The sequence below is a fragment of the Saccostrea cucullata genome, unplaced genomic scaffold (genome assembly GCF_032062105.1).
Source record: "Saccostrea cucullata isolate Sc308-1 unplaced genomic scaffold, CSIRO_AGI_Scuc_v1 ctg1302, whole genome shotgun sequence".
Lineage (NCBI taxonomy): Eukaryota > Metazoa > Mollusca > Bivalvia > Ostreida > Ostreidae > Saccostrea > Saccostrea cuccullata.
The window spans coordinates 59289-77283 of record NW_026921867.1 but is presented as its reverse complement, the minus strand read 5'-3'; the positions used below and the strand labels follow the sequence as shown (position 1 = coordinate 77283).

At 31.1% G+C, this 17995-nt stretch overlaps 1 protein-coding gene and 1 long non-coding RNA gene across 2 annotated transcripts; both read left to right on the top strand.

The window, feature by feature from the left end:
• The first annotated feature begins 4992 nt into the window (after nt 1–4992).
• On the top strand, nt 4993–13577 carry LOC134260839 (uncharacterized). The gene is made up of 5 exons (XM_062743372.1): nt 4993–5037; nt 5216–5329; nt 5645–5682; nt 9646–9743; nt 13412–13577. The coding sequence occupies exons 2-5, from the start codon at nt 5218–5220 to the stop codon at nt 13575–13577; spliced, it is 414 nt and encodes a 137-aa protein (XP_062599356.1). The 5' UTR covers nt 4993–5037; nt 5216–5217.
• A 241-nt stretch (nt 13578–13818) lies between these two features.
• Nucleotides 13819–17767, top strand: LOC134260836 (uncharacterized). Its single transcript, XR_009990648.1, has 7 exons — nt 13819–13869; nt 14229–14248; nt 14500–14606; nt 14705–14848; nt 15076–15137; nt 16041–16154; nt 17724–17767. It is a non-coding gene; the product is annotated as an uncharacterized LOC134260836 (long non-coding RNA).
• The last annotated feature ends 228 nt before the right edge of the window (nt 17768–17995 follow it).

Below are 17995 nucleotides of genomic sequence, written 5' to 3'. Positions count from 1 at the left end.
CCATCAGATATCCAATATTTATCTGAAAAAATAAATTATCGATTTCTCGAATTTACAATTGATGGCTATGTTGAAACACACCAGTAAATGGTTTGACAGTCAATGAGGTATATTTATATGCTTATTTTTTTCTTTTTAATAAGCATGGCTTACGTCGAGAGGTGTCTCATTGTTACAGTAGAACTGCCAGGTAATTGCTAGCTTTTATACATCTAGAAATCCATATATTTTGTCTACATTTGTCGTATTCTGATGATAAACTAAACATCATCAATTTTCGTTTTAGATCCCTGTGCTTCAAATCCTTGTCAAAATGCGGGACAATGTTATTCATTCGATAACAATACGAAGTATACGTGTTCATGTACAGAAGACTTTACTGGGTTACAATGTGACAAGAGTAAGCATGTCTTTGCAGTGGATTCGTGTAAAAAAGTATTGAATAATAAATTTGAAGAAAAAAAAGAAACCAAAAGGCTACCTGCATTAATTTATTCAATAAAAAAAAATTAAGTAATGCTTTTATCAGAAATAATGGTATTAGGTGTTTGAAATTATTCCTTTACATGTGTCTTTCTTATCAAATTGTTGATGACTTTCTATTTATCTATAAGAAGGGACAGTTTTATCTTTTACGACGTCTTCTCATACCCGTTGGATACTATACTAATTTTACTCTCTACATATATGTTCTGTTTTTATCTTTTGATAGAGAGGAATTTTTGTGATCCGAACCCTTGTCTTTTTAACGGACAGTGTACAAGAGTGCCATTCCATCCCTTTTTCTTTTGTACTTGTACAGATAATAGGAAAGGAGATATATGTCAAATTGGTAAGATTATTATATTAATATTTGGCACAGAACTGAACTTAATTTTCCCTTTTCACAAATGCTTGTTTCATTTTTCTATTTATATAAATTATAGTATATTTTTGTGGAATATCGTGTTGCTTTTGTCATTTTTCATGCACTCTTATATGTCATTCATGAAAACAACTCAATACTTAACTGTTAACATACAGTGTACGATGCTACAAGTTACATGTACGAGGGTTGTCCGTAAAGTTCGTGGACAATATTGATAGTTACTCCTACAATCATTAATAAAATATATGAAACAATTATTTTCATTAAATTCATGTCTCATTTTATTAACATGCAAGTTTTCAACAGAAACAAAGCACAAATATTTATATTTTCATCAGATTGAAAAAAGACACACACTCATACCCGGAGCACTAAAATGAAAATTCTTGACGTTACCCGACGTCAAAAGCATAATACGAGTACATGTAACTTTAACTCAATACATTTCTTATGTCGCTTTAACAAGTCATAAATATGAGCATAATGTGTTCAGGTTTCATGTGTTAAATAATATTTTACGATGCCTGTCTCATATCCTGCAATCACCCAACATCTGTCCGCATAAAGACGATCTTATTTACGGACATAGGGGTAAAGTCACGTTACGAAATTCATTTTTAACAGCACTGCAATCTCGGAATGATGGTTTTCCTTCATGCATGTCATCCTGTAAAGTGTACCGTCCGTCCGAAAATATAATATGCCTTTTAAATACTAATGTACGACTTCTTTTACTATGTTTTCCCGATTGTTTACGAAATGTATTGGTCTCTGTGTGTGTTTATACGATGTCTACGCAGAATTTTATCACTGCTCTATGCTCCACCTATTCTGGAAACGTCCCTTTTTGGAACAATTCCGATCCGTCTTAATAAGTTCTAACTTTGATTCCTTGGCCATTTCACAATTTTGAACGTTCAAATTTTGCAGGTTTGATGTGAGAACTTCTGTCAATGTCATAATGTGAATTTCAGCCAGATTTCCGCAGAATTTCATAAAATACAAATGAAATTTATAAAGTGATAAATATTTTTTATAATCAAAAATTTGCGGTGTTCCGGGTCTTCATTCCAAGTGTAATTATGAAGCCAAAATTCTGATTAAACATTTGAAATTGAATAAAATTTTACATTTTTTAATTTACATTTAGTAAAGGATTAGAAATATGCTAATAATAAATATCAATGACACAACTTTTATTTAATTCTTAGCTTGTCCACGAAATTTACGGACAACCCTCGTATCGTCATTCATTTTATAGCAAACAAATAGTCTCTTATAAATACTACTAAAAAAACTTAAGCTTGGTTTTGCATCAGAATTTGCACAAAAAAGTTTTAGAAGGATCTTTACACCTTACTTTTATTCTCTATTTTTAAAAACCTCTTGCTTTAAATTTTTATTCATGAAATATTGAAATAAAAACCAACAAAGTTATGAAAAAAAACTACTTAATCTTTTTCAAAATCTTTAGAAATAGACAAAAGAAAATCAAAAGCAGCATTTTCATAAGAACAATTGAATGTATCTTCTCCACTGTTTTTCTATATTGGTCATTTGCAAAATTATTTCGTTAGAACACATTCTTATTGCAAACACATGTACGCTGCGGTTGACATAAAAAATTTCAAAGTTTCTGATTGACAATATCTATGTGGATTTTGGAGACCAGATCTCAAAACAATCTATGGGAATCCCCCTGGGTTCTAATTGGGCTCAGTTATTAATTAGCAGACCAAATTTTGTATTCATATGAAGTAGAATTTATGCAAAATCTTATGAATGAAAAGAAGAAAACACTCCCTGAGGCCTTCAACTCGACATTTAGATATATCGAAGACGTACTGTCAATTAACAATTGTCATTTTCATACCTATGTACCATACGATATATCCTGGGGAGCTTGAGATAAAAGATTCCACAGAGTTTGACACATCTGTTTTAACATCTCAGTTGATTCGATACGCATGAGGATGACCTACGTACAAACAATTTCTAAAACGAGGTAAATTATTGAGAAACAAGTTGATGAAACAAGAATATCAGCAGTCTCGTTAAGTCATCATTTCGTAAGTTCTATGGTCGATAAAATGACCTTACCAGCGAATACAATTTATCATTGAGTCAAATGCCGGCTGACGTTTTTCAAACTTATTGTTAGTCCATTATGCATACTCATACTGAACAAATGACGTTTTTCCGTTATTTCCCAATCATGCTCCTGTTTTGTATTGTTTAATGGTTTTTCATCTTGAATACTGTTCGTTATCTCCTATTGTTTCATACTTCATCCAATTTCTTCCAAAACTTGGAAAGTATTGAAAAAAAATATGTCAAACAAATATATCGGAAGAAGTTAGTATTGTATTGTTTTTCAAATGAACTCAATTGCAAACCATCACGATTCCAGTCAAAGACAAAGACTTGTATTTAGTGATTCACAGTATTGAGAAAGGTAGATTTACTTACGGTTTTTATCAAATTTGAGTTAACTTGTGCTAGAGATGTATGACATATAAATTTTCAAAAGCGGGTAGAAGAAATTCTTATAACGAAATCCCCACTTCACGTTATATCTGCAAGTTTTTCATACAAACAGCTGACAATAAATGATAATCAAACGTTTAAGTTATAAGTAGAAAAAAATCAACATTTTCTCGAAGAGATTTTGGTAATGTCGTATAAATATTTAATTTCATTTTTTTAGGGGGGGGGATTTCACTGAAAGGCATGTACTGTAAACCAACTGTTATTCGCGATGACTTTATTTCACAATTTATCAGGGATTATCTAGCTCGCAACGATTAATTTTCTTGATCAAACCTTTTTGGGTCTTTTTTTAGATAGACACAGACACTTTTAGGACCAGTTCGCAAAAATTTCTCGCACGCGAATAAAAGTTGGTTTACAGTTTGTTTTTTGATAACAACATTACTATCGGAGTTTATAGAGATTTGAAACATAATAATTAAATAACATCGGGACAGGACTGGGGTTTTTAAATAATTTATTATTTATTATTACTTAAAATCATTTTGATAAGGTTGAAATTATAATTTTTGTATTAAATATGTTGAGAGTGAATAAAATGAAAAACAGTATATGTGTGCAGAAAGGAGATATTTGCCACTCTTGCCGCCTCGAGGTGATGTACATGTGCACTCTGTCAACAAGGTCGCATGCTGTGTTATACCCGTTGTTTTATCGGTCGTAAGTGAATTTGTAAATGACAGAATCAGAACATTTCGGAGCAAAATGGCGTTTCGAATGGAAGTCAAAATGGCTTTTCTAACGCAAGTCATGTGACTTTGTAGAGAGCCACCTTAAGCTGCCTGCATATAAATTCTTTAATGTAAAATAAAATATATATTCAAATCTTTGTTTTTAATAAATATATATTTTACTTGCAGTGTTAAATGTTTGATATTTTTCCTTTACTTTTTTCGCTTATCTATGGTGGGACAATAAAAAAACGATACTTTTATTCTTCCTGTCGGAAACTCTGTATTCCATGTACCTCTTATTATCATTCTATTCTTATTTTGACAGGAAACTTCCGTTTCCTGATTTAGAAAAAAAATCAAATAAAAATACATCAGGAAATGTTAGAAGGATAAAGTTCCATTTTATTCTCCAAATCCTTTCGCTCAGTATTATGGAGCCATGAAGAATTTTTATTAATATACTTTTTTAAAGAGTTCAGATCGAGCTGTAAGGATTACAGTTTAATTGGAATAAATAATGGGCTATCAAAAAGCTTATGTTTGCATTTATTAACTCATGGACACTCCCCCCTCTCTCTTTCTCTTTAAAACATCTATTTACAATTACACAGTATATAGAAATACCTCATTGTTCCTGACCATAATAGAATATAACGTACTCTTTTCTCAATTATAAAAGTCTATTAAACAGTAGCCTTCTATATGTAACCACTATATCCCTATCTCCATTTTAGGAAGCCAATTACATGTAAGACCTCAATTTTGATAAATTCGTCAAATTAGTCCGAACGTCTTCGATTGCATATATACTTATACAAGAATAAAGCTTAACATATGATTTTTTGTTTTCGTTTAATATTTTTTGATACTTATACGAGTATACTTATTAAACAGTTTTACCACTGCATCATCCTACCTTAAACACCACCACCACAAATACAACAGGTATGGCAGTTTTAATTTTTTAATTGATTATCGAAACAAAGTCATTAGGAATTTTTTATTTAAAACAAGAACAATGTTGGTTTATGATTATTTTATTTACAATATTTATTTTTTAACACTAAAAAAATATTGCTCTCCAATGAAATCGCTGTTTTACATAAAAGTTTAAAAACTTTAGAGATGTGTAAAAGTTCCAACAAATGTAGAAATGACGCAGCATGCTATTCCAGTAAACTGCAGACGGTGACGTGCATCTGTCGTCTTGGATTTCAAGGACCAAACTGTTCTGATGGTATATTTCAACATTATTTCTCATGCTCTATTGACTATTTATACAATCAGTTTTTCTTTTCATAGATACGTCCACTAACCTTGATATAATATTCTAGGATAATTCTCAATAAAAGATATATTCCTTTTTGTTAAAACATTTAACTTCTTTTGCTTGTTCAATACAATTCTGATGAATAAAGAAACAAAAAGATATTAAATAAATAGGAAATAAGAAAGTGACTATTCCTTTAAGTATAAAGGTTTTGCATATCAAACTTTAAGGACTGTCTTAGAGAAAAAAACATTGAGGGAAAACATCTTTTGTAAATTCCAGTAACAGGCGGGAACCTTACGAGCCCATTTTACATAGGGGTAAGTTTTTAATACGATACTATCATAGCAACCGAGCAAATATTTATACTTCATCAATGAAATATAACTGACAATGTCCAGTGAAAGTGAGTGTGAACAATTGAGTACATTGAATTCATTTGATAATATTTACATTTTTATGTTTTTGTCTTCAAGATTCCTTACAAATTGGAATTTTGTTCATTTTTTTCATGAACTACAATGGATGAGCATGAATATTTCCATTGTTACGTCATAATACCATGCTTGGCGTCAAAACTTTAGTGCCAACTGTTTTGCTTTAAAAATACAGTTAAATGGCATAATTTATAGAAAATCATCAGAAAAAAATGTAAATATAAGAAAGGAATTTCATTTCTTAAGATTGATGAGGACATAAACTACGACGCTACACGCCGGTGTGAAGACGAATAATGACCCCCATCGAATAATGACCGGGGGTCATTTTTAAACGACAAAAAATGACCACCACACGTAGAAAATAATCATTTTTTTGTAGAAAAAGAGTCCTAGGGGTCATTATTTTATATGTTAGTCCTTTAAAAAATTGACCCCCATTGAAAAATGACCCCCTTTAAAGTGATACAAAATTTATAACAGGTGAAAGGGGAAAATATGCTGCATATTATAATTGTTCTTCCTTCGAGTAAATTATGCATTTGTTCGAATAAATTTGATCTTTGATCTTCTTAGCACGTAGGGTAATAAACACTTCCGGCTTTTAAAACCAATTTATTTTAAAAATACAAAGTCACTCCAAGTATTTCATGGATTAAACAGGTGTTAGCAAAAAAAAATAATGCAATAATTTATAAAAAAAAAAATAGATAGATAAATACTTTCTGAAGCAATGATTTATTAATTTTTCAGTTATATTTCAGAGTTATGACAGAACTCAATAAGTCTTGTCACAAATAAAAAAATTACTACCATGTGTTTCAAATCTTGTTAAAAATTTCACAGGTAAATAACTCGGTGTAATTAATTGATAATCCCACATCTTAGGTAACCATACAGTGCTCTGGGAGTGTGTATACTTCTTCCTTTTGCTTCGTCGCCCGCGTGGCGCAGTGGTTAGAGCGTCTGCTCTAGAGTCAAGAAGAAGTAAGTTGTCAAATCTTACGTCGCGGGTTCGAATCCCAGTGCGGGACGTGGAGACCGGTCCTTCGGAAGAGACCGTATAATCCGAGATCCCGTGTCGCAGTAGGTGCTGACACGAAAAAGATCCCTCCCTACTTAATGGCCCTGAGTGACGAGTTAAGGACAAAATTTGCAGCTCTCCACCGGCAAATGGTGGCGTCTCCATATGAATGAAAAATTCTCGAGTGGGACATTAAACAGTATACAATCAATCAATCAATCTTTTTGCTTCAATGAACATATACAGGGACGTACTGGGGCATATACTGGGGATTTACCGCAGGTGTCTGTAGGAAACAGTAGCTATACAGTGGCATATTGTAGGCGTATCGGGGCCTACTGTATGTAACTGTGGCATGCTGGGGATACATACAGTGGCCGATATTGCTATTGCTGGCATATCGTACCATACTGTAGATATACCGTTGATTACTGTGAACATGCTGTAGGATACAGAGAAAGACAGGGGATATTCATACGGACAGGGGTTTTAAAGGCCAGTAGTGAAAGTTCCCCATTTCTCTCTGCCGAAATATTGACAAATTATTTTTAAGCAATTAACAATCAATCAATTAATCTTCATTTCTGTGATAAAGGAGCAAACCTAGAAAATCAAAGATGCTACATGTAAATGGATCAAACGCACGCTGGAGATGAAATTTATGAAATAATTTTTTTTTCTTTACTGACTCCGTTGAAACGTAGTTTCAGAAAAAAATTATTTGTTGGGAAAAAGTAGAAATTTGTAGCAGACGAAATAATATCGGTGCGTACAAAGAAGTAATTTTTTAGGATTAATCCTATTTGACAATGAAAGAGGATGAAATTTTTATCCTCCCCCTCCCCAAAAAACAACATTATATTAAATCAAAAGAAATAAAAAAATAAAATAATAAATAAATAAATGAAAAGCAAAAATATAGATAAAACTCTATATCTTTCAATAATACTGAAAGAGGCTCTAGATAAAATATTGAAATGAAGTTAAGCCTTCACACAAGTACTATCATATCATAATTTACTTCGCCATGATTAAAGCATACTTTAAATGTTGGTTGGAGTATACTTGAAAGTATTGTGGCAAAGTAACAGCTAAAAATTAGTAGAATTATAGTAGATTATTTTAAGCTAATTTTTAGTCCCTCCTTATAGAAAAATAAAGGTAAGGTAGTTTTTTTTCGTGCTTTTGTTGATAATTGACTTCCTCCGAAATAAGTAAGGGGGTGGGATGGGTATAACACCTAAAAATATGCTCTGTAAAGCTATGTGCTAGTTTAAAATACACATTCTAATGAAAAACTATACATGTAGACATTACTATTTGATTTAGCACACAGTATTCATTACATTTCTTAATTCTTGTTTTACTCCAGTTCTGAGAATATTTTTCAGAGTATATAATATGAAAATCAGAACAAACATTTTCATTTTTGTAACGTCTTGTTTATACTGTTTCATGATATGAAAAGTTAATTGAAGACCATTTCTTTTTATGTCCCCGTAATCGAAGATTCGGGGGTATATAGTTTTATAGTGTCCGTCTGTATGTCTATCTGGCGGTCTATTTGTCCACAAAAACTTTAACCTTGACCATAACTTTTCATTTATTGGAGCTATGACTTTCATATTTAATATGTGTATTCCTTGTGACACGACCTTACTTTGGGTACCATATTTTAACCTTTTAACCTTGGAGATTTCTGAACTTATGAAAAAAAACTTTAACCTTGGCCTTAACTTTTGAACGATAAGATCTAGGGTTTTCATACTTCACATATGTTATCCTTGGTGCATTAAACCTTTCTTAAGAAACCATCAACTTTGATCCTTTGATCTTTGAGTTTGACCTACCTTTCAAAAACTTACCCGTTACCATTACTTTTGAAAAAGTGGTGCTAGGGCTTTCCTATTTTGCAATTGTATTTCTTGTGAGAAGACCCTACTTTGGGTACCAATATTAAATTAAATTGCATTTAAGAAAAGTTTAAGCTTCGTTATGATGCCATACAGGGGCATAGCTGTTTCACAAACACATCTTTTTATATATATAAGTGGAGTTGCGGATAAGAGATGGATACCCCAAAGCGTAACAGACGGACGGACGGACATCCCGATCACTATATACCCTCCCGCTTTTCAAGCGGAGGATAAAATAATATATAATACTGCTGATTTTTTTCTGTCAGTACGATGATTTCCACCATCGAAAAGCAATGTTTACATAACCATTCGATAAATCTTTTACTCCTTTAGATTCTGAATATTTCTAATTAGCTCAGGTGAGCATTTTGGCTAATATGCTTCTTTATCTCATTTTCTTTTTTTGCCACCCTAAAAATTTCAGCTTTAATTCACAGGGAGTCATTTTTCTACGGGGTCATTTTTCTTCACGTAGGTTCTGCAAATTTTTAGTATGGTGACACTTTTTCTACGGGCAAAAGGGTCATTTTTCGACGTCGAAAAATGACCGGGGGTCATTTTTCGCCGTAGAATATTGACCAGGGGTCATTTTTCGCTGTCGAAAAATGACCCCCGGTCATTATTCGATGGGGGTCATTATTCGTCTTTACACCGGCGTATTTCTTGCAGTGCTTTAGCGCTTCATGATAAAAAGTGCGTAATCGCTTCATGATAAATATCCCGGCGTGAAGCGTTGTAGTTCATGTACCACATGAAGCTTCAAAAATGAAATTCATTTCTTAATTTAGGGATTTACGAATGAATCTAATATGCATCCATCTGGCGCTAAATAAAATTCAGCATCATACAATTTATTACTTTATAGAAAGATTTATCCGACCACTATGTCACTCTATTAAACAGACCAGATTCACGGATAGCGCGCTTCCAAAGACAGTCATCTGTTTTCTCTCACTACCCTGCCATATTCCTTTCACGGTCATCCGTAATACTCATCATATGTAAGTAAATAACATGAAACATGAAGCTTAACAATTGCTTATTAAATTATTTTTTTAACAAGCATGCATAAAAAAGAAAAATACTTAATACTACTTATCACTCTTTCGATATAATTTAGTCAGTGTAATCAAGCAAAAGCTTTAAAGGGTGTAATATATTTCATATATTCAAAAGTTTTATTTTAAGCTTTTTTGAAACTATACTGTTATTTCGAACATCTATAAAAGACCAATAAAAAATTTAATTTACTCAAGAACATACGAGGGTTAATCCAAAAGTAATCTCACAGTGTCCATATCTTTTATATTTGGCGTCATATTATCAAATATTATATACCAAAAGATGCACAAATATAAATCTAATTAAACTTTAATTTTTCATTCAATAATGTTTAACTGAATTTATTTTATAGATTTTTAAAACATATAAGATTGGGGGTGTCGCCGCGTCAACACCGAACGTCACAAATTAAAGTGTACTTTTTTTAGTATAAAAAAGACAAACACTTACAAAGCATTTTTTAAAAGCGCCTAAACGCAAAATACTTTAAAAGACAAAAATTTGCATCATTTTCTAGTCTTAAATTAAAAATTATATGACATCACCGCTATTTTTTATGAAAAACATCGTTGATTTATTCCGGTGCATTGAAAAAAGGAAATGTCAAAATGGACAAAAAAGCCAAAACAAACTGTAACTGTTCAATGAATTTTGACAGAATTAATTTTAAAAAGAGTGAGTGTACGATGGGTACTAAGGGTAAGAAAGTGAAATTTTGTGAACGTGTTCGTGGATATCAAATCTCAAATATTTTTTCATGAAACGAAGGGAAGCGTTTAAATCTATGACGGCGCGTATCCGTCATATGACGTTATTTAGCTGCGGCGACTACCCAAATCGCACGTTATATATAATCCGATATTTTAAAAAGTATAAATCATGTTGAATTGAAATTTCAGGTCTGATTTGAAATAAATGTTGCTTTCATCATTTATAATTTTGTTGTTTTACGTCGACGGATAGCGATTTTATCGAAGTTGTGACATTACTTTTTGATCAACCCTCGTAATACATCTTGCAATTTTTATAAATTGAACTCACCAATATGATTTTAAATAGCTTTGCTAGATGTCAAGTACGGAAGATATTTGTAATTTGAGCATGAAATACTAATACTTGTATTTTTTAGCACGTATAAAGTTTATAATAATATTTTTTGCTCTGCTGTACACATAATAATAATAATAATAATATTAATAATAATAATAATAATGATAATGCTTTATTTAGAGAAGGTTAGTCGATTAGTACAAGGTACTATTCTTCCCCGGGGCCTTCTGATTTCAAACAACATATTAAATAAAATGATACAATCAAAGATAAAACATGTAGAGTTCGTTAATGCATGAATAATTAAATGTAATGTACAGCTAAATGAGATATAGATTCAAAATAAAGAAGTCAATATTAATTGTTCAGGAGACATTGTCTTAAACAATAGTAATAATCAAACATCTTGTACAAAGGACATATTCAAACATTTATTTACAGACGTTGGCTAATTATAATTTTTTCTACATTTCTTCAAAAAATAGGTAAGGTTGGTGATAATTTTACATGTAATGGTAGGTTATTCCATAAATTTACACCTGAATATTGAATAGAATTTGTAAATAAAATTGTTCGATGTCTTGGTAAACGAAGATTATTATTTAATTCTGAACGTAAGGAATAGGAATCATGGCTATGAAAAACAAAAAGGTCCTGGAGATATTCAGGGCTCATACCATAAAAAGTTTTGTACAATAAAATACACTTATGTAGTGTGACTAATTCAAACACATTTAGCCATCCCAGTTTTTCAAACAATGGTTTTGATGGTTCGTCGGGTGCTGAATCAAGAATAATTCTAGCAGCCCGTTTAATTTCTGAAGTTTATGAATTCTTTCGATGCTAGTTTTAGATGCATTGCCCCAAACTGTAAGACAATAGTTTATTGAAGGCAAAATATATGCATTATAATAAAGTTTTCTGGTATTTAATGGAAGAAATTTCTTAATTTTACGGAGTGTAAATAACTTGTATGTTAAGGATTTACAAACTGAATCTACATGATAAGTATAATGAAGATTTTGATCTATATGGACACCTAAGAGTTTTTCAACATTAACATTTTCAAGCTTTTCTCCAGAAATTTCTGTATGAAGTTCTGGAATATCTAACTTTGACCTCTTTTGTTGTGTACACATAAACATAGATTTTGATTTGTTCGTATTCAGAATCATTTGATTCTGTAAACACCAGTTTTCAATTTCGCATAAATCATAATTCAAAAATGTTTCAATATCATGTACATTGTTATCAGATAAATGCAGAGTTGCATCATCTGCAAACATATCAATATTACAGTGAATGACACATAAGGGAAGGTCATTTATATATAATAAAAATAGCAGTGGACCTAAAATAGATCCCTGGGGCACCCCTGCTGTGATAGGTAAGATATCAGAAGAACATGCTCCGATTTTAACACTTTGGGTTCTTTCATTTAAATAAGACTGAAACCATTTAATTGTAAGTGAATCAAAGTTATAGTGCCTCAATTTCTCAATTAAGAGATCATGGCTGACTAAATCAAATGCTTTACTGAAATCTAGAAATGCTATGCCAGTGAGATTCCCTTGGTCCATTGCATGCAACCAACTGTTAGTAAGTTTGGTTAGTGCTGTTTGGCAAGAATGGAATTCCCTAAAACCACTCTGTGAGTTTGTAATGAGGTCAAAAGCTCTGGTGAATTCACGTACTTGATTAGCAACATGTTTTTCAAAAATTTTTGATAAAGTCGGTAAGATTGATATTGGTCTGTAATTACTTGGATCATTTATATATAAGTGTGACTTTAGCTTGTTTCAGATGCAAAGGAAAGATGCCATTAGTAATGCTAGTATTAATTAGATGAGTTATAGGCTTAGAGATTATATCGGCAGAAAGTCTTAAGAGGCGGGGACCAATGAAATCTATACCTGCCGATTTATTAATGTCAAGTGTGCATAGCATTGAGAAGATCTCGTCTTGTCTTATAGGAAGTAAGCTAAATACATTTTCATCACAAAGTTTTGATTTTGTGAATTCTTTTAACTTTTCTAGTTTAAAGTTACGTTTTGGTAATTCAGTTAATAAATTGCTAGAAATTTTTGTAAAGTGTTCATTAAAAACATTGACAATACCTTGTGTATCGTTAATTTCTGATCCGTTGTCTTTAATATGAGTAGGAAAAAAATATTTTGGCTTTGAGGATAAATGGTTCAGATAGCTCCAGAGTTCTTTAGGATTAGAGCTCTCCTCAATTGCTGATTTATAATAAGTACATTTTGCATTATTAATCAAAAGCGTAACTTTATTCCTCCAATGTCGAAAATTTTCAAAGTCTTTGTGTTGATGATAGTAATCTCGTAATTGTCTAGCTTCATTAATTTCTTGTGTTAACCATTTTGGACGAGACTCAGTTTTCACACGTTTAGTCTTTACTTTAGCGTGTCTATTTAGAATAGTATTAAACATATTGTAAAAGTTCGTTAAGATATCGTTAGGATACATATTTACCAAGACAGTTGATTGCTTCTTTGATACTATACTTGAAGTATCGTTCATTTATTTTAATTTGTAGGCCTTCCATTGTCCCTGGATTCATAACTAATGCAATAAAAATAAGAAGAATAGACTTAAACAGCACAGAATTATCTGGCAGAATTATCCACGGGAATGTTGATATCATCGGTTCATCCTTGGGACTTGCAAATGTTTGTCTAGCTTCTGTAGGGAAAGCTGGGTAATTTTTTCTATTATGATATGGAGGATATTACAGATACTATATATTTTCAAGGAGTCCGTCAAGAAGTTGATCTTGATGGCAATTTCAGTTTGTGATATGAATACCAATAGTTTGGCAGTTATGATGTTAAAGTGTCTGTTGATTTGCAACTGAATAAGTTAAGCAGTGACAATAAATTGAAAATATGAAACGTCTCGACATACAAACTGTCATTTCAATAATGATACTTATTATAAATTGTAGGAATGTTAAAACCGAGGATGAAATATGCTTTGAAGTTAAAGTACTCAATGGTGAGTTAAAAGGTTCTTACTGAACTATTAAAATATTATCTAGTATATATATATATATATCTTTTTTTCAAAAACATATGTATCATTTTTTTACCATATATCCAATGTTCTATATATGCAGGTACTTTAAAATATTCTTTTTTTCAAAGTGAGAATGAAGATCGTCGAGATAAAAATTTGCTTTTTTTTTATATATGTAACTGTATATAATTGTTCACTCTCTTATCAAGTTTGAACCATTTACCACACAACAAAACAAACACAAATACGAAGCACAAATCTCTGACAAAAGTTCTCATTGATTTGATTTGGTTAAGCTAACAAAATGTATGACATTATTTGTTTTTTATCTATTTTAGGTCATTATAATGACTCCAAGGTGAGTGAATTGGAAGTGCGGTCTATTTTGAGTTTTTTTTCTTTGTGTTCATTTCTTCGTCTATCTACTAAGATATCCTTAAAAGAGCTTTTTAAGTAAAAGCAAATTTTAGACCCTGGACTCATCCAATGACATTAAGACAACTTAACAAGAAATACTTTGCCTATTTCATAAATTTTTATTTGATATCAGTATAATAAGAATGATTAACGCAATGTTTTTTCTAATTTATTTATTGTTGATAATTTTAGGTTTCCCCTCATTTTTTAAAACCCACCTATGAAAATAACAGTACATTACAGTGCCTAATTGGAAAACATTGTCATTTAAAACTGTCAGCTGCATCGGAAAGAGATTGGTACATAATTAATTGCATTTTTATCTTTACAATACAAGATAAGAGTTTTCTGCCATTTTTTTTCAAACATTTTCAATATGATTATTGCAATATTTCAGCCCAGATTTGAAATCTGACAAGAATTTTGATAATGGCGTCTTCATCATTCCTCCTATAAATCAATCAAGGTCCCCTTGCACATATGATGTCGTATTAAGAAAGGAGAAACCAGCGAGTATCAATGTCTGCTTTACTTTGAAAGGGTATAAATTTTTTCTTTTATTAAGGATTTTACTTTGATAAGGTACATGTATGAAAATGCACTTTTTTCTTTCCATCAATGAACTAAATAAATCTAATATACATGTACTTAGATAAATACCGAATTACAGATAGCTTAAGATGATTTTGTGACTGATTTTTGTATTTTGTTATTATGATTCATGAGTATTATTGATTGTAAAAGTAATTTATTTTAATCGATAAACAGGAATAGCAGTTCGCCTTCGAACAAAAGATGCTACACAGTTCAATTCTCTTCATCTTTGAGTGGTAAATATATCAATGTTTTTCTGAGAACTTTTTTTTTATTTTCAGATGATGCAACTTTATATTTTAATATTCTTTAAAAATTTTCTCCAAATGTAAAAATTTCTAAATGATATCAATTCAGAAAAAATATTGATTTTAGTACAACAAAAAACAGGATTTTTTTTAATCTCTAAGCATTTGTTTCCCTCTTCCATCCCATCTCATTTGTTTAAGGTGATATATACTAAATGTTTGTCAATAGAATCGTTCCTATTCATTTCAAATATAGGGGACAAACTAACACATCTTATATTTTAAGAAACGTCATTACAGATCAAGACCAAATTTATAATTTTTCTATCAAATGTGTTGCGACAAAGAGCTCGAATTATTTTTAATTAATACATAAAAAATAGGGATATACAAAAAAAAAAAACAACAACTGTGAAATACTCTCATATATTTGATTTAAAGCCATGATCAAAATCAACAAATCTAGATCAAGTCCTCCTGCAATGTAATAAACGACGATAACTTGAGTTGTGTTAACCCATGAATTCTGTATTAACGCTTGTGTGATGCCTGGAACAGGAAGTGTTTTTAATAAAAGAAAATATATTTTTTTCCTGTTTATGACTAGAATAGAACGAAAAAATGTATATATGGTAGGACAACATCACTACGGAATTCGTTCCAAATGTGCAAATATTTTTTTTATTTCTCTTGGCATATATACGACTTTTTGAAGTCATATTTACCATTATGTAGAAAAATTGACTTTGTCTGTCTCCCTTTTTACTTCAAAGAATACATATCGGAATTGCCAAAATGAAACATAAACTCAATAATAATTAGTTTTTGCATATATTTTGAAAATGAGGGTAAGATAGATAACATAACATAACATTATTTTTTTGTCGATAGTTAAGGGATCGTGTATAAAACAGTCCTGCTGCAATGGTGGTCTTTGTGATGGTCATGCGCCTCAAAGGACATGTCTATGCCGCCTTGGGTTTTCCGGCAAAAGCTGTTCCTCAGGTAAATAGATTTTATGTTTTTTAAAACCATATGATTTTCCTTCATTTATGTTGTCGTAATATTTTAATGGCTAAAACTAACAAAAAAAAAGAGAGAGAAGTACAGCGTAATATAAAAAAAATATGGATGAGGTATTCAATGATGTCGTAGAGGCAAGTGACTTAATACTATATTTTTTCTTTGTTTACACAATTTCGACAAGTTAGGATGTTGATTAACACACGTTATTTAACAGAACGAATAAACCATCAACACACTTCGGCTGATTTTAAGCTATCTTAGCTGTTTCTTGTAAAACACTATTGAACCGGGCTATTTTAGAAACAATATAGCTGTACTACGTATAACCTGCAGTATATAGTGTGCTTATTTTCATCCTTACACAAACATGGCATCCCCTTTACCATGAATATCTTTAATTGTTTGATAACCAATGACGTATCTTTCTAATAAAATATCCATTTATATAACAAATATGTCAGACTCTGTGATATCTTTTATCAAACGCGCTGGAATACATCGTGTAAACGTATGGTTGGAAATTTAAAAAAATTAAAAATACAGAAACTGATAACAAGCCATCGACATATCTAAATCGCTACAGGAACTGTTTATCTATTTTATTATGTTTACGAATTTGAATAAATTTATGAATATGAAAATAAGAAAGGTAAGATAACAACGGTATCCATGGGAATTCTAACATATCGTTGGAAGACCTTGTCCGAAAAAACATATGTTGGCTATCAGAAACTCAAGAATCTTTTTCATATTAACATTAAAGTACTTGTGTTAACCATCAGAATGTTTTTAACAAAATATTATTGCAAATGACCAACGACAAGGTGAGGTTTACGAGCTCAATCATTATTTAAAAATCATTATTTAAAAAGGTCCTGTCAATGATATAAAAATATCTTGACTTTGATGTAGGGAAGGGAATGGTTGTATACAGTGTTAAAAATTCGTAGCTATATATTTATTATATGGTTTCAATTTTTTTCTTTTGTATTCTTCATCTCACATTTGGTTCTCATGGATTTTCTCTTTCACCACATTTAATATTTTAGTAAAAAGTAATAAAAGTTAATTGGAAAAACATTTACTGGGCATTGCTATGTGTTGTGATGTAAAAGAAATCAGTATATGTAATCTGTAGTCCATGTTTTCAAACAATCTATTGGAATTCCCATGGATGCAAATTGCGCCCAGTTCTTAGCAGACCTATTCTGAAGAAGACTTTGCAGAATAGTTACTAGTGCCTTCAGTTCGACATTTGGATATTTCGACAACGTTATGTCAATTAACAATGGTTATTTCAATTCTGATGTCGATAAGAAATTTTCCCGTAAACTGGAGATAAAAGATACAACAGAGTCTGGCATTGTATATCTCTTTCAATGGTAATCTAACAACAAAGCTATATGACAAACAAATTCCATAAAAAACGAAAATTTTTACCCTCTCACCAATAATGTAATAAACGTATTCTTAAGACTTGTAACAGTAGAAATTTGTCATTTTGCATTAGTTGCTCGGTGAATGTTTGTATTTTCTTTCTTTACTTAGAGTTTAGCATACCTCAAGCAAGAAATCAAAATGGTTTAAAATATGTACGTATATCTTTATATTTGATAGCACTATCGGGGTTTGATAAATCACTATTCAAAATAAATTGACATGAAATAAATTACTTTTTCTCCTTTTCTCTAGCACGAAAGATCTAGTTTCATGCATGTTTGTTTTTCTTAACTTTTTAAATTATATTGACCCAACTGCTTTTTAAATAACTATGTGGTTGTCTCTTTTTGCATATGCGTGTGCTGTCGTGAAGTCGTCCT

Coding starts and splice junctions, on each gene's coding strand:
- LOC134260839 (XM_062743372.1), top strand. CDS start 5,218: ATGTGTAAAAGTTCCAACAAATGTAGAAATGACGCAGCATGCTATTCC. Junction 5,683..9,645: donor CGAGCCCATTTTACATAGGG/GTAAGTTTTTAA, acceptor TCTATTAAACAG/ACCAGATTCACGGATAGCGC. Junction 9,744..13,411: donor ATCCGTAATACTCATCATAT/GTAAGTAAATAA, acceptor TTTAATTTGTAG/GCCTTCCATTGTCCCTGGAT.